General features: G+C 44.0%; 1 protein-coding gene across 1 annotated transcript in view; it reads right to left on the reverse strand.

The window, feature by feature from the left end:
• Positions 1–22,166, reverse strand: part of fam222aa (family with sequence similarity 222 member Aa) — a gene marked incomplete at both ends in the record, with an annotated part of 43,833 nt that extends 21,667 nt beyond the window's left edge. The window contains 1 exon segment of the mRNA XM_079222203.1: positions 22,075–22,166. Within this exon segment, the coding sequence (XP_079078329.1) occupies positions 22,075–22,166 (92 nt within the window).
• Positions 22,167–22,621: the final 455 nt, after the last annotated feature.

The following is a 22,621-nucleotide window of genomic DNA, read 5'->3' on the forward strand; positions in this document are numbered from 1 at the left end:
GCTCTGTATGGCTGCTTGCGTTTAGAACACATTTAGCATTTGTAAACTGTTGTCAAATTAAATTAGGATTTGTAGCAAAGCTTCCAGCCCAGTACCCTATGAATAATGTTCATATTAGACATACAGTGTCCTCAGGATTAATATCCTCAGGATTAATATCTAATTCCAGGTAGTGTTCCCAATATGTAGCAAGGCTGAAAGCTACGGAGTGGAGGATGGTGTGGTAGATGAGCATGTAGGATGTCTGACAGTGACCACATTGCAACTGATGTCCACCTTTTTCTTAACTTTCCAAACTCTAACCATACTGTCAGCATATTTTATTTACGCGTACCACAATCTTTACAAAACATGCATAAGTGCAGGAGTTTCATTCATTTATTAGTGTTAAAACAGAAAGAAAGAGAGAGAAATGTTGTAATTTAATGTTTGCAAAATCGTCCAATACCAAAGGACTTGTCTGGCGATAAATGCGTTAAAAACCTTGCTAATATCGTTCAAAGTAACATATCGGAAAAGGTATAATTTTGATATTGAAAGCATTTTTATCGAAAACCAATTACCAAGCTTCTTTAGAGGTTTAACTGTCTTACTTGAAAGTGTGTCCAGTGAAGTTCAGTCTCCCGGTGGAGGACCAGCCGTGGTCTGGGAGCCGGGCAGACAGCCTCCACAATGAGCAGAGGCGGGGCTTCGACCTAATTGAATGGTGACCCTGCCGTCTCACTGTGGGACGCCCCATGCAATGCTTTTAACAAGCTGCTGTGTCTCCCCTCTTAATAAGCCCAAACAAGTTAATCCAATCGACACACTCAAACCCTTTCTTTTTCTTTAACAAGGCACTGCCTCTACCCCCTTAATCCCCGGCTCCCCCTTCTCCGTCACCATACCGTCACATGAATAGAGGGAGAGTGAAAGGCTCCATTAGGAAGGACTGGCAGTAAACCCCTTCAGCTTGGTACTTTCCACACATCCGCACTAAATAATTTGCACCCATACTGTATATTCAAAAGACACACAGACACACACACAGATACACACAAAGACACACACAAAGACACACACACACACACACACACACACACACACACACACACACACACACACACTAATGCTCACATGTGCCTGATAAATAACTAGTCCACTTGGATGTGACACACAATGAGGGGGTTATGTTCGCCGACCCTGATCCACACACTAACAACAAAACACACAAACAAAAATTCTGAGGGGACGTTTGCCGACAGGCACGCACTCTGGGACATAAAAACGGCATTGTTAACAAACCCTCCCAGCTCCACAAACAAGAGCCACTGATTCCCAAACAATACAAGCCCCTGGATGCACTCACCCACCAGCTCTGCACAACCTCACACCCGCACAATAAATAACCTGCACAACAAAAGGCCATTGTGTGTAAAAGCCTACAGTTTAGGCATTATTGCCATGATATACAGCGTTGGAATAACATATTGGCAGCTGATTCTTGTATATACGATGCAGCATATCACTGTTATTGGGGCTTATACAACCTTGTATGCCGTGCAGTCATATTTTTTAAAGAGGTTTCTCTGCAGATGAAGGGCATCTTGGCAAATACACTCGGCTGTTAGCTTTATATATTCCAGTCAGCTTCAATAGCTTCACCCATGGGATAAAGGGTGAGGAAAGTCTGGCAGTCCAATAGCAGCGAGTCGTCTGTCATCTCTAATCAAAACACGCCTGCCTAGACTAATGTCAACCCTGTAATAGCAATGAGGACTAATTGACTTCACAGCGAACTGCTGCATCTTTGTGCTGGGTGAGGTTTCATTAATGGTAAATAACAGCCTCAGAAGGCAGCAAGTCCTCATGACTGTACGGCAACCACATTCAAAATGTAGAAAATGCCAATAGCTGAAATCCAGCAAATTCAGATGAATGGAAATTAAATTCAGATTCATCTGGATGTGTTACAAATACTGGGATGAGGGCTTTTGAAGCTCTGAGAAAAAAAAGAGAGAATATAATTCTGTATTAAACTAGATATTTCTAGCCCCTACCTGAGCAGCATTCAAGGTAAAATGTAAGCCTTAGTGTGGCATATCCACCAATCAAATTGTCTTGTTAGATAATTGACTCTAGGTGTATATGGTGGATTAGGGGCTAGTGAGTATGCCCACAGTGGTCCAGCTCACACGGTTCCATCCACCTGGCACCTGCGCCGCAGATTCATAAAATACTCTGCTTCTGTGTGTGCTTTCGAGATAGAACAAATGTCTTCACATATGGAAACTTTGTAGGCTTGATTATCTACTACAAAAGTTCACCAAGCGTGTGAGGAAAACACTGCAATCATGGGAAAAACAACCAGAAACAACAATTTTCTAAAATATTACGTGTGCAGCTTTTGGTAGAGTTCACCACAGAATTAGTTTAGGAAGTCTTTGCATACTCCTCTTTTTACACCTACACTCCAGGTGAGCAGCGCACATGGGGCATAGAGCTAAGGCCTGATCAGCTTGACCTTGACATGTGGAATCTACATACATTTACACTGAGCATACATGGGTTATGTTTCTTGATCGGAGGCCATAAATAACACTGATTGAACATTGTGACGAGGTATACAGTATATTCTTCCACCAATAAGATAATGATCTTTCAGAAATGTCTGTGCGTCACTTGACAGAAGAGGGACATGTCGAGGATGTATGGAAGAATCAGGCTGCATTAAACTGGTATAGAAGATTCCAATAGAGGCTGTGAGAACTGAGATACATTCCCAATTAAAAAAAAGCTAAAATGAACATGGAAAACCATTTAGTAGAAACCAGCTTTAAACTCATAAAGCTTGAAGCTCAACATTACAATACTACAAATAGCAGTGTGACAAGAGTCTAAATGCACAGTACACGACAATGATTATAATCTTTTATTTATAGATTTAAATAGTGACCCACATTTTCTTGTTTGTATTGTATTGAGTAATGAGATGTGAAACACCACTACAACAAACACAATCCAAAAGTCATAATTGACATAGCCTTGTATTTCTGATTTAAAAAGCTGTGTATCCTGTGCTCCAATCACCAGTCTGAAGCCCAACACATGCCTGCGGTCCCATGCTCGGAGAATCCCCTTCGAAAAAGCTGTTGGTGTGCAGCACAGTACAAGCAAGGTGCTCTCACAACATGACTGAGCCTCTGTGCTCCTGCCGATGCCAGCGAGGGACTTTGAGCAATGAGAGCGTGGCTTAAGATTGTCAGACAAACCACAGGGGAAACGCATCCTCTACTCCTCATATTGACTCAGCCTTTGTTGCATTGTTTTGCGAGGCAGCAGCATCGGTTGTCATCTAATACCACTTTCACACAGAAACTCTGCGTATGTTGTGACATATTGAATAGATGTGGAGGGTAGCTGTGGAGTTTACTGAACTGTTGATTGCAGATACACCGAAGGATACACCAGGACTGCTGTTGACAAAATACCTTCACAAAAGGACTATTTTAATTGAAATGAAATATTAAAAGATATATTTGGCTGCATTAATGAGTAATCTAATATCCCTCAAAAAGATTTTTGCTGCAGATGCAACCTCACCAGAAAGGACTTTTGAACATAAATCACAAACCTTCCACACTAACTTCAGTCAAATGTGAAAAATGAGCTGTGCTTTCTTGGTTTTCATGCAAGGATTTATATTTCCCCAGAAAACCTTATTACATACCATTTGTAAAGCATTGTTGATATTGCAAAATGTCTTATCCCAATGTGACACAATCCTTTATTGTCTCAGACAGGTCCATTCACGGCTTAACGCAACAACAATAAAACAAGGGCTCTTTTTTCTCTCTACCCATCCTATGGTGGCTCACTTGAATATTCAAACAGTGTTCATTGTCTTTTGGTTTTGTGTTCATTGTTTGTTGTGCTGTCATTCCTCAGCTTGGCTCCTGAACTTCAAAGAAAGGCTTATGTCAATTTATGATGAAATGGAGTGAGCAGGCGAGAGAAAAGAGGGAGACGGAGAGAGAGAGAAAACCTTCATGCAAAATGGCCCTGCCTCTACATGTATTCTTATTAATGGGTGTTCAATAAATCAATGGAATATAATTAAATTCAAACAATGTGATTTCTTCTCTCACTTGCCGAAGCCTGACTCCAAACATCACTCTCCGCAGAGCCTAAGGTGACCTCAATTCCCATGGTCCAAAGGAGGACTCCGCCGTCTTCCTCTGGAGGGTGTCATAGATCCAATAGTCAGTCATGCATAACATTAGTGTGTTGTGAAGCCCACAAGGCAATCAAATAGTGCACCGTTGAAATGTTGACACTGATCTCATTTGATATATTTGAAGTGTGACAAAGCCATTTTTGCTCTGCTGGATATTACGGACTATAAAAGAGAGGATGACACAAACGCTCACAGCTAAGCTTGCTGGGAAAAGGAAGCAGGCATTTTTTCGCCCATATTTTCTCCACATTGCAGTTTCTGTCACCAAGACCCAGCAAGCCTTTCCCTTTACTCCATAATGTGTGCTATCCAGCTGTTGTCATCCTGCTCCCTCTCAAAGCCGGCCCTGACCATGCCAGCAGAGGGAATCCAATTGGACAGAGTGGGAGGTGAGTCTGCGGTTGGTAATCACCTGCTGGCTAAAGGCACAGATGGCACAAACACCAGCAAGATGTTGTCGTGCAGCAGCAATCCAAGAAGTCGTTCTGACAGGCCGACAGAGAAACACAGAAACCTGAGAAACCCACAGCGAGTTGAGGATTCGCAGCGTGCAGATTTGATGCGGAAACCTGGCAGCCAGGGCGCTACCTGAAGTGCAAAGAGTTAAAGCATCGATCTCGTGCTTTCACAGGCAAGGTCTTGGTGTCACTGCTCGGTGATTGGGGAAAGTGAAAAACATGTTCAGGTGGTAATGATTTAAAATGGTAGATGCTTTCCATGACAAAAGCAAACTGATAAGGGTTCACGTTATCAGCGAGTTTGACCAGCCACAGAGAGCGAATTGAGAAGCAAGGTCATCGCGGAGATAACAGCATATGAGGAGACTGATTATCTTTTCCTTCTCAAGTATTTTGGATACATTTCATCGCTCCTGTGATTTATTTGTCCGACCAAAGTCTTGCTCTCACGTTTCAGGCCTCCACATTAAAGAGAACACGGCTGGTCTCCACCTGTTCAGATTTACACTCGAGCTGCCGTGGCTTTAAATCGTCCGACACACTGGAGACAGTCAATTTAAGTTTCCACCGGGAGTAACAGAAGATATACACTGATACATTTAAATGCAACAGTTTGAGCGAACGTGCGACAGTCACTGAAAGCAGGTGCACGTTCAGGTTTGCTGTTCTCTCTCAGCGAGTTGAAAGAAGTTGGACGAAGTCATTTAGTTCATTGAAGTCCCTAGCAGATATTTCTTTATGGTACTCAAGGCTCCCAGCACATCAAACATACCAGAGTAAAAACGCCCCGGAGACATCCCTCTTCCTGAAGACTCCCCAGCAGATGAGCTCCTTCTGCTCTGTGTGTTACTGCTCGGGCTTTGGTTTGTCCTTCACAAGAGACAGGTAACACTGCCAAGACCCAGTAATTAGTGCAGATGGAGACTGTAATACTCTCCTCCCCTCCCTGCAGAAATGCCAAGGGAGGCAATCTATAAATTCCTGCATATTAATGCAATTTAAAACCACTCCAGACACCTTGCTGGAGGCAGGTGATAAAAAGGTGAAAGGCAGACTATCTGGCACACAGCTGCTGATATGTCGGTGACATCAGTCCTGTCTCAGCAACTTCCTGGCCCGACACCCCTCAACACACACGCACACACCAAAATAACTTGATAATCTATCTCCTCTCTCAGAAAATGCTCTCCAAATCCTGACCTTAGGCCTTACAACTGGGTCTCTATCAATAATTAAATGGTAATCTAAAAACCCATTTTAGTTGGGTCATCTTTCTGCGGCATTGTCCCTGCTTTTCTTCTTCCTATGTCTATTTTCTCCTCTGTCTGTAAGATCTAGTTAGAGATTCCATTAGCATGAGAGAGCAGGCTGGTAATTGTCTTCACCCTACTGAGTGATCCCTGGATAGAGGATTAGGCAGAGAGAAAGCCCTATTTCAACTCAGAGCACAGATGCTGCCCAAAGCCACCCACTCCAGATTAGATTAGACTGCAGAGGGATGAAACCGACGAGTAACTTCAAGCAACATTAGACAGACTGTGTGGACAGGAGGAGAAACTTTTGTTGACCTTTCACCAACAGCTGTGACACCACCCTCATTTTCTTTTTTCTCTACTCTTTTTGGAACTTTTCTTTTTAATCTACTAATATGCTTTTCTGTTGAAATAGGGATTTAGGGGAAGGCAGTTTATAATTTCTCTCTCTATGATATACGCAGAGTATTTAGAGCTGAATCTCCCTAAATCATCCCCCCGGGCCACCCTGTCCGTCACTAATCAGCCTGCCGCCGCCCACTCATAAAGAGGTGTCACATTTCTGGCACTTCTCCATGGGATAAGCACTTCAAACACCAGAGCTTCTCCTCTTGACCTTTCCACGGAGATGATCGATTAAGCCCGTTGGATTTATTCCATAAACAGGCAACCATTACATCAAAAAGGCGAGGAATTTACCTCAGAGGCAGAACTTAAAATCCATATAAGCTTCATGAGGGTTCCAGTTTTTATTGGCTTTTTCAATCCACTTCTCGCAGCACATTAATAAGCACAGCGCCTTTTCAGGGGCTGTTTTGGTATCTGAATCACTGCAGTTCTCTACCTGTAATTATTGAAGCAAATCACAATAACAGAGTGAAATTCAACTGCTATCTGTACTCTTTAAAACCTGTGATGCAGAAAAACTGTTTAGCTCACCTCCCCTACTAGAGTGGGAAAAAGTGGAGTACAAAATGCCTGAAAAGTTTTAAAAGGTAAACACTGCAAATGGTTGCTTTGTGATGTCTTCACTCTGCTTTTCACTTGTCCAAAAAGCTCAGAGGGGTAAACCAATGAACACCAAGGCCAGTAAAAGATCTGCTTGCTACATAAGCCCATTAAGTTACAACACTGCAGGCTTCCTGTTTTCACGCTTGAACACTTTCTACATGCTTTTAGCAAGGACAAGACTAAACCACCTCAAGTGAAACACCAGGGAGGAGAAACCCAAGAAGACAAAGAGGAGTTCAACAACAGAATGCTTTAAAGCCCAACAAATCACGCAGCACTACGAATCCCATTTGTGAAAGTTAAAACAGGAAATCTGAAACCTGTTTCATTTCACCAGAAAAGGGGAGAGCTTCCTCTGAGGAGCCCGACCATGCTCCTCCTGTTTGTGATCACAGTGGCCAGCCAGCTCTGCTTCAGCTCTGAGGGACTCCTGCTCTATGGTAATCAAATCATATTTGAATAATGAGGCAAAACCACCATTCTTGCTGCCCATTCCCCCTGCATCCTTGACTGGAGTCTTTGATAGACACTAATTCTAGCTCCATCTATAAAGCTCCTCTCATGCATTTTTAATAGAATCTATTACTTTAGGATTAAATTATAAAAGACTGTTCTCCTTAAATTTTTAATAGTTTGCATAATTGGTATCAGGGCCTGAATGCGAACCATAAAAAACCCAGTTTGTACAGGTCTGTGCCGCAGAACGAGCTAGACAAAACCACACAGCACCGTTGCACAAAAAATGACACACATGGCATGACACTATCGCAGACAAGTACATATCTGCCTACCCTCGTGCACGCACATGTGAGCATGGCCATTACTGCTTTGGGTTCATTGCCGTGAAGATAAAGGTGAGCTCAGTGCTTTGAAGGAAGGGGACAGTACGGTCAGGGACCATGAGAGCTGCCGTTGGCTGCTGAGCTCCTGCAGGAGCCTGAGGCAGGAGAAGTCACCTGGTGGAACCAGGAGTCATAAACCTGCTGTCTATAGACACCCGCTGCCACTATGTCAACTGTGACCATAACACTCGCCGGGCCAAACAGCAAAAACTACTTAGAAGGTTTACAGCCTCCCTTTGTCCCAACAGTCACCGATAACTTTGTTCAGTCAGCTTAAATAAAAATATATGTCCCTCCTCCGTTTCTGGTTCCAGGCAGATCAGCCATGAGTTAAATGTCATCTGCATTCTCTCACTCTCTGCATCTCCAGCTCAGCTCTTTGCAACAGACAGAGCAAACAGGAGAGCAAATGTGTCTGAGGCATCTCTTCTAAACTAGAGCCCCCTTAGAAATCTATGCACGTCACCATCCCCCAAATTAGCACCGCAGGGACACCCCCCTCACCGCCCCCGCCTGCTGGCGGCAGCTCTTTGGCATATCTGTACCGGGGAAAATATTTCACACTGTATGAATTATTAAGTGCGAGGCCAGTGCTAAGCAGTGTGGAGATAGACCAGTTATTCACAGCTCTATTGGGACGGATGCGTCGGAAACCCAGGCCGCTCGCCTATCAGATCGTTTGTCACGAGTGATAGACAATTTACAATGAGAGAATTTTTCAATTTATTCATTCTGCTGTCACTGCAGTTTTCTACCTCCACTCATTCCACTCAGTAACCCCCCCTGTAACTCTGTCTCGTCTGGCGAGGGGGCTCCACGCCTGCTTCTCTGCCTGATTCTGCTGCTTACTTTGTCTTTTCTCAGCCTGGGGAGAAAGGTTGAGGTGAAATAGATGCAAAATATCCTGCTATCACGGTAACTGAGGTAATGGTGTGTTGGGGACATCCTGGGACAGCTGAGGGGTACGGGACCTATTGGTGGAGCTGTGGCTCTGTGATAAAGGAATGGAACAGGAACCAAGGCAGGTGAGGGTGCTTGTAGGACCCACTTTCACTGTAGAAACTAAAGAAAGATAATTAAATTAAACTGTTATGTTTTGCTGAGTTATGTACACCGTTAAAAGCACGAAGGGAAGTAAAAGGTTTTGATAAAGTCTCGATAATAAATAAATATGTTCAACTTTCCAAAGGCAGTGTCCTGCTTATTTTCATTATACGGAAAATGCCAAATAACAACTCCCACGCAGACAGACACAGGACCTCAGCACTAATGTCTGGCAGACTATAGAACATTAATTACTGAAGGTGAACCACCAGTCAAAACAGCCACAGATTAGTTTGTTCTTTTGTTCACAATACTCAATTAAAGCAGACAAAGCACAGAACAGACCAGCCTCGAAAGCCTAAGCAGCGTTCTTCCACTATTTCATGTGACGAAGACAACACGGCTAATGTTTCCAAAAAGCTAAGCTGAAAATACAAGATAAATAAAAACGAGATTAGCAGGCATTGGTCTAAATGCTCAGTGAGAGCAGTTTGACCTGTAAAGCAGTCCAGAGTGTTTCTCTATCTGTGATGCCCTTTGAAAGCCTGACGCAGAAGGGTTGCACTGAATAGGCCTTGATGTGAAAGGCAGAGATGTTAGATAAATGTCCTCGCAGCCAAGGCCTCTGCCCTCTTCCTGATGATGCATTCTTATACTCAAATACTCACTCCCCCCTTACACGCACACACGCACACACACACACACACACACACACACATACACACACACATGCAGTGCCAACAATCCCACTGAGGGCAGCATTTGTTTGGGGACAAGGTGACCCTGTTGCCTAGGGGCCTGTGAACAGGCACAATGAAGGCCTCTCATCCTGCACACACCCAGCCGGCTGTGTTGGGCTGATGACGGGTGGAGGGGTGGGGTGTGAGGGGCATCACAACACCCTGCTACTGCAGTTTTAAACCCCTATTCAGGAAGCCCCCTGAGATAGCTCCTTTCACACCCTGCACAGACGGAGCAAAATCCCCGCTTGTAACCCCGAGTCACGCAGTCAACAGATGGAGCAGCTATTGAGTGAAGGATCGCGCCGGCAGAGGCGGCTCCCCATCCATCCCTGCTGGAAACAATGGGGCAGCAGGTCAAGAGTGCTGTCTCCAGAAGGAGGGGTCAGGGAGGAGGGGCAAGCTCTGACACAGTCGAGCTATGCGGGCGCTTTGAAACTGGAGGAACTGAGACAATCTTTTTTGGATGGCGGGCGAAGGGGAGGAGGCTCGTGGCTGGCTGTGGGGAGCATACTTTGGTGGTGGGGGCTTGTGTGTGAATCTGGGACAGCAGTGTTTGTGTTTAACCTGCAAACAAGAACAAAAAGACATCCTTGCGCGTACACATTCGCATGTTGTGAGGAAACACAGACTTGTAGTTTAATGCACATTCCAAGGACCAACAGTTACAGACGCTTGTCTTCTTCATTGTTGATTAAAAAAAAAAATATATATATATATATATGGAGGCAGTAGAGAATGCCTTCACAACTGCAAAATAGTTGCAGTGCCCTCAAGACATTTTTTTTTATAAAAGTAACTTAAATAGTGGTGTCTAAAACCAGGCCACAATTAGTTAATAAAGTGCATAATAAAAAAACAAATGCTTCGCTGATTCCCTATTTATTAAAAATTAAAAAAAATATTTTATTTATAAAAAAATGGTTTTGCAATGTTCTGAAGTCGTTATTAAAGGATCGATGTTCTGTGGAGAAACAACCGTGAGACAGAGGGTGAACTACTATGAATAGCTACATGCTCAAATGCTCATGCGTGTATGCATGCACGGTGCGTGATCACACAGATTGTTCACAAAGCAGCCATAGCTCTCTGTAGGGGAAAGTATATCCATTTCCATTGAACAGCAGTCTTGCTTTCATGTGGCTCTGACCTGGGAGTCAATTAGTCATCTAGGTTGCCCTGCCTCACTGGGTTTCTATGGCTGGAGACGAGACAAAGACAGATGGAAGGTTGGCCTATATGATGATCCCATAACTTCAAAATCTTTATATGTCGTAAACATCGCAACTACTGAGCCACCAAATGTTCCTCACCCTTAAAAGGTTTGGTTTATGGGGCTATTTTGCAGAGGAAGGTTCTCATTACAAAACAGAAGGTGTCAGGAGCAATGCAGCAATCCTCCATTAACAACCGCTTGACAAGAAAGTACAGAGACTCAAAAAAGACTTCCTACCAATTGGGAAATGTTCACAAATCACACCTAATTAAACACAAAAGCCTAGTTTGTGAACTCGGAGTGCCGGAAGGCTTGTCAAGACAGGCCAGATACTTTTTTCTGGGTTGTAGGAAACATACATTTGTGCAAGGACACCGTTATTTAATTCTGGTTTCTGTTTCCTTCAAACAAATTGTCAGCTCAGTACGGAGGGACATAGGGTTGAGTCAGATCACAATACATCAATGTTTTGCCATTTCAGAATATGCCGCTGTTATGTTGTTTGAACTCAGAATGAAATAAATAAATAAAGCCTGTTCCTACCACACTGAAAGGGATCAATAAGTGCACAGAAAAAGGAAATGGCCATAAACACGGGGGCTTTCATTCAGTGCCCCGATGCAGATGAAAGCACAGAATGCACCTGGAGAGCGGCGGAAGACAAGAGAGCCCACAGAGTTATCAGGTGGGGTCAGAGAGCGCTGTCTATATTCAGACCTCAGCACCATCTATCTCCACAGCAGCTATTAGATTTCTAATATCGTTGGTTTTAAGGAGGCTCGGCTTTCCTGCCACAATGACGCGGATTCAGCCCCAGTTGCTTTTCCTTTTCAGTGTGGTCTCACAAGGTCCTCTCGGCTTTCTGCAAACAATACTGCCGGGCTGCGGCCCTTATTTAAAAGATTAATAGGATGCTGTCTTGGCAGAGAAGCAATCAGTGAGGTTTCTGTGACAGCAGAAAAAGTGTGAAAACAAGCCCAAGAGAAGAGACCATTGTCACGGTTACCAACTGGCTGCCGCAGCTCAATTGAGATGGCTGTGGCTTTCAAGCCCAGCTGTCAATCACAGCAGCGAGCATCAATGGGGTAAATTTGAATGATAAAACGATAAGTCATGAGCAGCCGATTTCCCTGTCATCGGGACAGGGGCTGTTTGAGTGTAACTCACTATGGGTGGAGAGATTTCACTGCAGCCATATGGAATTTGGTTTTGCCTCAAGTTGCTGGCTTCACCCCTCAATCATGACAGAATGTGTAATCACCAAATGTCTTCCTCTCAATCCCTGTTACAATTGGCAGCATGGTGCTGTCACTAGAGATGGGGGAACAAAATGGAAAGCTGACTAAAAGACAAGCTTTAAGTGACACTTAATTTGAGATACCCAGGCATTCTCTCAGCTCCAGTAAACAGGATCCATCAAACTTCGCCCAGAGCCTGTATGAGTCCACAGCTGTCTGTGGGGAGAGGCGCAGTATGCCTGAGAGGACTGGTGAAGAAATCAAGTGCTTTAAAGTTCCTAAAGACAACAGAAAGAGGCACAGGATTGATAATAACACATTCAAGAAGCACATTTTCATCTCATCCATGTCTATGGCAACGTGCGATGCCTTTTCTTCTTTAAAGACAAACTTGCCAAAAAAACAAACAAGCATGACAGAAGCTAATGACAGATAAAACCCTCCCCACAAGTGAGCTGGTGAAGAAGTGAGAGAAAAACACTGAACAGCTGCTTTCTCCCGTCTTCCCTTTGCTCATCCCAGGAGAGGCCCATGTGATCTCCCTGATCCTAGTTTGTGGCTGACAGAGGGGACCGCTGCTCTGTTCATCTCACCACTCACACCATCGCTCCGCTGCCAGGAGGAAAAGATGGTGGAGAGGGAGAGCAGGGGGGGCTACATCAAGGAGAGACTCTCCCAGTGGGTTCTCGTCAGTTCCAGGCCATTGCACCTTGCTCGCTGGGATTTTGTTTACACACAGACACACACACACGCGCAGAGGCAGATGACTATGAATACCATCATGTGGTGTGTTTTTGTTTTTGGGGCTGCACAGTTACATGATTTGTTTTTTTAGAACTGTTGTACAACGTTAATCGTTTCAGTAACAGATCACTGCAAGTTGGTGACAACAAAATGTGTTTGATGCCTCGCGGAGCTTATTAAAGTGCCACAGGAGCAGATAATGTTCAATCAAAACCCAGTGCTACGGTTGACGTGGTCAGCGGTATTGTGCAGCCAAAAGGCTTGACACACTTTCATGGTCTTCGGGGACGAGCAGAGAACGGCAGGCTGCCCTTGTGCGTTCAGTCTCTACAGATGTTGCCTTGGAGAGCGGCTGACTGGCTGGCTGCGGTGACAGCTGGACAGCTGTTCCTAGAGACGCAGCCACAGAAGCATGCCACGGAGATGGGGGTGGGGGGATAGCGCTGTATGTTTAGTTTATCTGTATGAAGTTCCCAGGACATGCAAAGCTGTCACTCTTAGCAATGGTGCATGAGCCTGGATATGGAAAGATGGCACCGAACGGGATATGGAGAGAGAGCACAGATGGGTAAATATCAGAAACGGCTGACATTATTTGAAGAAGCTCCATTAACAAAACAGATTGTTTTCTTGAATTGTAATTTTTCTCTCCAAAAATGAACACTCAAATGCAACACTGACTGGCTACTGATGCAAGTCACAATATCTAACTTGATCCACAAATTCTGTTTGAGCATCCACAACTTTTGTATCATCATAAACAAGAAAAGGTTTGATATAAACTTCACAGGGAATTTAAAATGATTTTTTTCTTCTATTTCTTCAAAAAAGAGGGGAAGAAAAGAAATCTATTTTCAACAGCAGAGAGTATAATTGGCTAAGCATTAAAACAACTCTGGACTTTGTGCCAACATCCATGGCTGCTGGTGATGAAAAGCTGTTTAAATTGGGGTCATGTTCAGATATTACACCTTTATCCTGCCACTTAAAAACAGTTACCTAAAATTATGGAGACCTGCAGGAGACCGGTCCAGGTTAAAGACTATAGTTTAACGTCCTGCTTTCAGAGTAACATTTTTAAAAAAAGCAGTTGAAAAATAATTGAAACGTTGAAACACTCTGCAGTATTAAATGCTGTCACCTGCTGAATAAACACACTGCAAATCATGAGTTAAACTGCTTGGATTGACGCCAGTCACTTCCGCCAAAACTCTCTTTTCCTAAGCAGGCCGGGCTATTTATTATACCACAAAAGGTCAGCAATTTGTTCAACTCAATAAAAATGTTAATAAAACTAAGAGCTCACAAGAAGAAGCACTCATAGCCTCTGCTCGCCTATCAAAAAACGTGAATATGTGAGTGTGTGTGCAGATGCATCTATTTGAATGCAAAGTTTCCGCTGCAGCATTACATAGGTCAAAGGTTGGACAGCAGCAGCTATCTAGTAGGAAATATGGCTTTGGCCTTGTCGTAATCCTGGTCAAACTCCACCAACTGCTTAACACAAAGCGGATATATTATGAACACACACACACACACACACACACACACACACACACACACACACACACACACACACACACACACACACACACACACACACACACACACACACACACACACACACACACACACACACACACACACACACACACACACACACACACACACACTAACCAGGAGCTCCAATTCCAGCTCACACCCTCAACCCACTCTGCTAAATAAATGAAAAGTCCCATTAAGGCAGATTTCAAAGACCGGCAGTGCAAGGGCTTATAATTATATGAAATCTTTTAGAGGAAAAAAGTGATTACTCTGGATGCAAGTCTGGAAGTGGGTGGTGGTGGGTTATTGCTAAGCAACCAGTCATTATCCTCCAGAGTGGAGCGAGGTGACCGACCATCCGTCTAACTCCGGTGGCTTGCCTGGCTCCTATGCAAATGCCCCCCCGCCCCCTTCTCCCCCTCTCTTTTCCTCCGCCACTCTCTCCCCCTCTTCCTCGCTCTCTCTCTGCCGTCTCCCCGTCCGAATACAAACAGAGATAAAGAACGCTGCAATCGCTCTTGACACACAAATAGGTTAACACAATAAAGCCGGCTTTGCCTGGCTCACTCGAGGGAGGAAAGCAATTCCAGCAGCAGGCAGGAGGTAATAAAACAGGGCTAGAGAGTGTGTGTGTGTGTGTGTGTGTGTGTGTGTGTGTGTGTGTGTGTGTGCATGTGTGTGTGCGTGTGCGTGTGTGTGTGTGAGTCCATACATGTCCTCATGTCAATATTCCTATGTTTTTGTATGTGAGTGGAGGCAGGCACACAGAAGCTCTTTGGCCTCAGGGCCTAATATCCCATGGATTTCCAACCCTTTCTTGGCACAAATAATAACACAGTAGAAAATGACGGAAATTCCAGGCAACTCCTCCATTTGGATTGAGGAAATGGTTGCTTTATGTTAATAATATAGCTGACCTGCATCAGCCCCATACAAACACATAAACGTTTCCCTATGGGTTGTATGCCGGCTCCCTTGTAAATGGTCTCCGACTTGGTTAAAATTCAGTAAATTGAATGAGTTTTATCTGTGCAAGCCTCAGCTTACACTCCCTGATGCGGCTGCCAGGCCTGGCAATAAATGAGAAAAATCTCCAGAGTTTTATTAAATCGTGTTGCATTCACGCTGAACTCAGGAAAATGGTGAGGTGGCTTCTGCAATTACAATCCGGACCAGACAACATTGTTTTCTCCAGTCAGTGGAAATTGCATTACCTTACAGCAACCGCCTTAGAAATGGGTAATCGCCTCTTTTTGTCACAGACACAAACCGTCTGTGGGAGGTGTGACACTCCATAAGTGTTATCCATTTGCAACAATATGCATCCAGTCACAGTCCGGATGCGGGTCAGCATAATGTGTACCATTATTCAGTGATGGGGAGGAACTGAATGGAGGAAATAGCGGTCAATAGCTAATTCCTGGATTGACTGTGGTGTAATCAAACACATTGAACCTTAATACAGCCATGCAGCTGACTGTATCTCTCCTCCAGGCTAATATAGACAGATGACGTGGGTCACACATGGCCTCATTTCTTGCATGTCAATAAAGAGAGAGAGGGCGAGCACATTTTTCTTTTCCTGCGGAATGACTGAACTGTGAAGAAACACGAATTAAAGCTCGTGGAAAAGTTACACACATTTGGGTCATACAGGATAGCCATATGTAAGTGTCAATCAATTCCCCTGCTTTTAACCGCTGTTCCTTCAACCAGGTAATCAAACAGCAGAGATGTAAAGCGGTGGCCACAGTCAACAGGGAATAAATTACCAAAGCATGGCGAGAAAACACCTTATCTGTCTGATGTATTTCCTGCTTCTGCAGAAAGCTACAAAGCCCGAGGGAGAGCAGTCAACCAAAATGCTGGGAGATGGAGATTAGGATGATGTGCAGTTCCTTGTTCCATTAAAGTTTGATCTTCCTCAATAGCCGAGCAGAATCAGATATCTCCCATTCAAGATTAAAGTACACCAGCATATAGAGAGAGATTAATCAGAGGCCTGCATGAGATAAAACACTCTTGCTTCTGGCATGGAAAACAGTGGCAATAAAGAGTTCAGCTGATCATGTGAAACATGGCGAGCAACAATAGCAAATCAAACAGCACACACGGGCCTCCAAAACAAATCAAAGCGCCGACTAGACTGCAACACAGTGGCTGAAGAAGTACAGCAGGGGATGATCTGATAGTAACCACGGCCTTCATTTTATTACTGGTTAAGGTTGAAGAGGGCACACTGAGGATTTTCCCATGTTGCTCAGTGTCGCCAGGCTCTCATTCCCTCTCCTCCTCCTCCTCTCCTTGAGATCAATGGCGCTGGGGTGATTTCACAGCAGCCTGCACTGTCACCCAGAACAAATCAATGTGACCATGAGGAAGGCAAGAGCGGCATTGTTTTTAAGGAGAGCAAATTCGCTGTTGGAGAGCTTGTCAGATTTGCTTTATTCTCTTTCTTCTACCAAGAACACTTTAGAAGGAGCATGCCTCCTCTCACTTTTCTGGCTGGGTTATGGCGTAAGCTGCACAGCACTAGTGTACTCATTAACCACATATAATGTGCATAGTGGCTTTTGACTATATTTTACACGCACAAGAGCATTTACAAACAAAAGAAAGTGGACTGACTGCGCTAACCTTTCCAAATTAAAGGCTATATATTAACCTCCGGCCTGGTGAGACGTGATTTCCACTCAGTCTGACAGTGGGTGAAAGGGCAGGAGAGGGAGGAGGTCAGGGGATCGCCGTCACACGTTAAGTGGCTACAGATAACCATGATGAAGAGCTGCCAGCATCTACCATCACAGCAGATTGGATCACATGAGCAGACCTGTGGTCAGGTGAACCTTTTACAATTTCTACAACAGCCTAAACAACAGGAAATCCTCGGCAGGGTAACGAGCAGAGAACCACACGGCGTCTCGCTAACACATAGCACTCATCAGAAACACTGCGGGGGGGAATGTACGCAATCAAATGCCTGATGTCTGTATTTGTGTCGCTGAAAGTTGAAGACAATCACTGACACATTTCACTCAATTTGCTTAAGATTTGCGTATTCATTGCGTGACATGAAGCTAATAAGACTGAAGGTTGTTCACCCAGCAGTGTAATAGACAGTGTATTGTAGCATCGAAATATATCAAAGAACTGAAAACACTAACACAACATTCACAAACAGAAGCGTTCCTGTTAACCCGGCCTTTAAAAAGCCCATCAACACTAAAATCTCTGCTGGAAACTGCACAATGTTTTCACCTGTGTTCATTCACAGACTGGCTGAAGGGTGTGTTTGTTTCTCCACAATCATTTCTGCGTAATGCTTTTGTTTTATGTTTTTCCATGCTCTGTCTCCACATCGTGAGTACTGATGTGCAAGACAAATCTCGCTGCAGGGACAACAGAGTTTATATTAAATCATGTAATATTGTACGAATACAAGAAAGGGCACGTCTCTTTTGTTTGCCTGCAAATGAAAGTTGTTAAAACAAGGACTGTTGTAGACTTTTGTGAAAGGAAAGACTTTGATCAGGCATCTAATGAGCTGCTGGTGACATGGCTTTGAGAGAAAACGGTCCTGTTTCTTTAAGTGTCCGGTGATATTAAGAAATAAGATGCTTCTTGCGTTTCTGGATATCAGATAATCTACCTGTCTTTTCCTTTCTTTGACAGGACAAGAAAATGTTCTTCATGATTATTTACATCTACAGTATATATTTTTTTTTTCTACAAATGGACTGTGTGGACAGTTTTGTGTGAATAAAAAGAAGCACTTTCATTTATAGAATCCACACAAGAATGGACCTGTCACACACACAGACACACACACACACACAGACACACACACACCTATTTTAGTCATCTTAAGTGCCAAAATGAGTTTTGCTGCCTCTGGGAAGGTGTTGAGACAATCAAACCATGCAGGGATTAAAAAAGATTAATACATAGCGCAGGAAATTAAACTTCAGTGACTTTAACGATATTCATGAGTAAAGCTCACTTATTCACTTCAGGCAGACGCTTTAATAAGCCAAGAATACAGTAAAGAACCCAACCGCTATCAATCAATCAAACTGATATGCAATTTGATTACCAAATTGATAAAAAAAAGAAAAGCCAAGCTTCTTTTGGTGTATGCTTACTTTTATTAATATGATGCTAAAATATGTACTCCACCTCCGAGCTGCTGCCAGCAAAAATGTGTAGATTCAATTTGACTTTAGTAATTTAGGTTTTCATAATTTCCTCAACAAGCAAAGTAGTAAAGAATAAATTGCTTTTTGTAAACATTTAAAGATTGTTTCTGGACTTTTGTTAGACAGCTGAGAAGAGAAAGGAACGGTAAATAAGGAGGAATATGAAATTTGAACAACGTCTTGCAGCAGGACAGTTGAAGGTCCAATGTTACAGGAAAAAAAAGATCTAACATCAAGCCAGAAAAAAAAGGCAAAACAACATCTACAAACTCCAAAAGGTAATTCAGTGACCTAGATATTAAAGCTTTTCTGCCATTCCGTTCTCCTCTGCCTTGTCCAACCTTCATGTTGAGTTAAGGCAAGCATTATGCTGGGAAGACTATTTGTTTAGGTGAAGAGCAGCCGCAGAGCTAATATGAGCACAATTTGCTCAGCAGGTCATAGGCGCAGAGTGGAGGAAGTAAATGAGGCAGTTCTGCCCCCTCGGGTGCAGCCTCTGCCTCATACATCACTGGATGTTTTATTCAATACAGCCAGGATGGCAGGTGCCCCGACTGTGGGGGCGCCTGCCCTGCTGTAGGGGCCCATATTACATTCAGCGAGCAGCCTGTCTGCGGGGCTGCTGGAGAGAGAATGACTGGAGCCAGTGAGGAAGATACATTTTGAGGATGCTTGTAGTCTAATGATAAAACATACTGTGTGCAGCTTTTTCGCTGCACAGTCAGCATAATGTGCAGGCTCATTTATGTGCAGTGTGAGCGATGAAGCTAAATATTGCAAAGCAACCTCAGCAACCCACGAGGCTCAAAGTTCACAGGAGTGGAAACAGACTAAACTTTATCAGCCTGCATTCAAATTCAAATAAAACATGGACATCGGTTACATTGAAGGTAATCAGACTCTTCTATTTGCATTTAAGGCTCCGGCGGCAGAGCAGAGGAGACATTTGATGAAGAATTCACAGGACAATGGCAAATTGCCTCCAGACCTCAATGCAGCAGAGAGCATCACCCATGTCGCGAAGCACAAAGTGAAAAGTTTTACAGTGTTCACACATCTCTATGAATTGTCCTTGGTACGAGGCTGTCACAATATAAAAAGAGATTGTATCATCAACACTCCAGGGTGAACGATCACTAATTGCAGCAGTCACTATAGTCCCCCTCCCCACACGCAGTGACGCACGGGGGCGTGCAGATGAGAAACTCGCACCTTTTGCTACGAGCAGGAACTCCTCTACAGTGCCACATATTCCTGCCTGTGGTGCCTCGACAATTCACTTAATTGCTACCCATACTTGAAAAGACTAATATTACACATCAAAGCAGTTCCTAAAGCCATTCGGGAGCGGCTCTCTAACAAGTCGATTTTTACAACACTTCCTTTATTGTGGGTCACGCATGGACACAAAGGCTTTAAACCCGAGACATCGTTATGTGGGCAGCATCCTTGGAAGAGGGAGCATTTACAAACATTCATTATTTTCTGCTGTTCCTCTATTTGCCATCCCAAAAGGATCCCGCGAGGCTCTGGCCGTAACTACTCCAATGGTTATAAAGAATGACCCAAAACGGTCGGAATCGGCAAGACAGAAGAAATAAATGAGCATACAATATATTTACCATAAATTGCTCCGTAGTGCAGACTAGAACTCCATGCAGATTGTAGCATTCACTGAGCAATCTGCCTCGTACTTCTGTGGTCGAAATTAAAAAGGATTCATTCTGTTCTCCAAAATCCAGCAGCTGCTTTGTCGATGTCAAATGTTGATTAAGTTTATCCTCTTCTTCCAATGGTATGCAAATATACCGGCAACCCTGTGAATTAGATTCCACACTCTTGCCTCTAGCATGCAAAGTTAATAAGCTTTGCCTTTTTTTCTCGACTCGGTTGCCAATTTTTGTCGAGGGCAAAAGCGCAGGTCGGCAATTTCAGAAGCGTCCTCGGAAGGGTTGCGCACCGAGCGCGCGCTTCGGGTTTTCAACGTTTAGCCTCCGGGACAAAGTAAAAGGTCCTGGTTTCTCTTCTTTTCGCTTATAGATATCTCCAAAATAACAAAACTGACAACCGAAAGACCGTTTGGTTGAACTGCTACGCAGTATTCCAACATCCACCGCTGTTACGCATGGGCTTGAAGTGGTCCGCCTGCTCGCTGTAAACGACCTCAGGTGAAATATAGCATGCGAATGTTAGAAAGGTGATCTACTATTGTGTGAAGGTACCCTGGAGGAATCCAAGGCTGGGCCACAGCAGCTGCCTGAGATATCCTAAACTGATGCGATGTAAAAAATCCCGGTGATCCGGCTCCGCTCCGTCCGTCCGTCACTTTCTCCGCGGTGTCGGCTGCCTCTCTCTCAAATGTCTTGTCTTCCGATTCAGACTCAGGTGTCCAGCTGAGGCTGTGGAGTGACCTCGACGGCGGTGCTCCGAGACACTCTCTTTGGTGTAATAACCAAGTAAGAAGCGGTTGCGTCTGAATGGAGAGCTAGCTGCTTCAGGCAGCTCCGGGATGCGGTCCTACCCTTGTGCCGAGCTGCCGAGACTGACAATAACCCGGAACGCTGCAGCCTGTCAGGCGGCGCGGCCCGCCCACCGACCAATCAGCGCGCAGGGGGAACAGAAACATTCCCACGGGTTGGCCAATCATCGGTAATTGAGGACTGTTACCATAGAGATGCCCGGCGTCCAAGCGTCTAAAACCACGTTGTTTATTAGCGGAACAAGAAAAGGAAAAACCCGTCTGATATAAATTGCCGTGGCAGAATACAGATTGAGATATTTAGTCGAGTTACAGGTTAAAGGCGCCATCCTGTTAATGGGAAGACCCGGACTCAAACCAGCAGTTGGTCTGCGGGGAGAAATTAAGTATCATCGTGCAGCCATAATACAATTAAATGGGATTACCATGCAGTATTAATCTACTGTTTATGAATACTCGACTGTAAAATGCTATTTAACTTAATTGGTTTGAAGCTCCTGTAGGAGATATATCCCATACAGATAATAAGCCTGACAATAATCAGTTTATAATATCATCTCCCTGCTGTGTGAACAGCAGTTTATTGTCCTATATGAGCTCAGATTTATTAAGTCTATACCTATATTGCAGGATGCATCACATGCACTTTTCACTAAATATATACTAACACGTAATGTTCCCCTGAACATTGATAATGTCTTCCAAAAACTTAACTAAATGTATTTCAGCATGAGTATCTTTTAAAAAGCATGATATATATGTGCCTGTCTACTTAACTTTGCAGAATTCCTTCACTGACACCTCCAGCTTATATGAGTCACAGGACTCATATACCTATGAGTCCTGTGCAAAATACCTATTTTTGCAAGATGTCCTTACAACAGTTAGGAAGTGGAGGGTTTACTTTGACAGAGGCCCTTAGCATTCCTCTTTTTCTTCTTGCTAACTGTGTCCGGTGCACACAGACCTCGGGACACACAAAGGCAGTACAAGCAATCACACATCATGGACTCTCATAATAAGCTGACGCTGGGAAGTGGGTGATGCAGCACTCAGCTTATGCCAGTGCTGATAAGAGCCTGAAAGTATTACCTCGGTCTGGCAGCCCGCTCCAAGAAATCCATCCTGAGCCAGGTCATCAATTCTGCCCTATCTGATTGCTCACCAATCCCTGGCAGCCCCATGTCGCTGTCCTGGCTTCTGCCTTTGAAATTCTCTCTATGACTTGCACTTTCTAGTTCTTTCACAGAAAAATAGGTCCATGGACATATATGGGGTCTTTTGTGTGGTCTTACAACATGACAAAAAAATGTACTGTGAAAAGTGTGCCTGGGGAGGAAAAACCACGATGCCTAAAATGTATTCCTTGCAATCACATTGCTGCAGTGGACCTATAGAGCACACATTAAAGCCTGTGGAGTTCAATCATATCACCACCGCTGCATAGTCAATCAAACAGATGAACAATTAATTGAAAAATACTCAACCAGAGCTGTGTTGTGCTCTAGTGAGGCAGGCAGGCAGGCAAATAAGCCATTTGATTAGCTGATAAGCAGATGACTCAACAAACATTCAAAGCATGTTTACTGTGGTTTGATTAGAGTACGCCCAATACGCAGAAGATTGGACACAAATACGT

The sequence above is a fragment of the Taurulus bubalis genome, assembly GCF_910589615.1.
Source record: "Taurulus bubalis genome assembly, chromosome: 8".
In the NCBI taxonomy this organism is placed as follows: Eukaryota; Metazoa; Chordata; class Actinopteri; order Perciformes; family Cottidae; genus Taurulus; species Taurulus bubalis.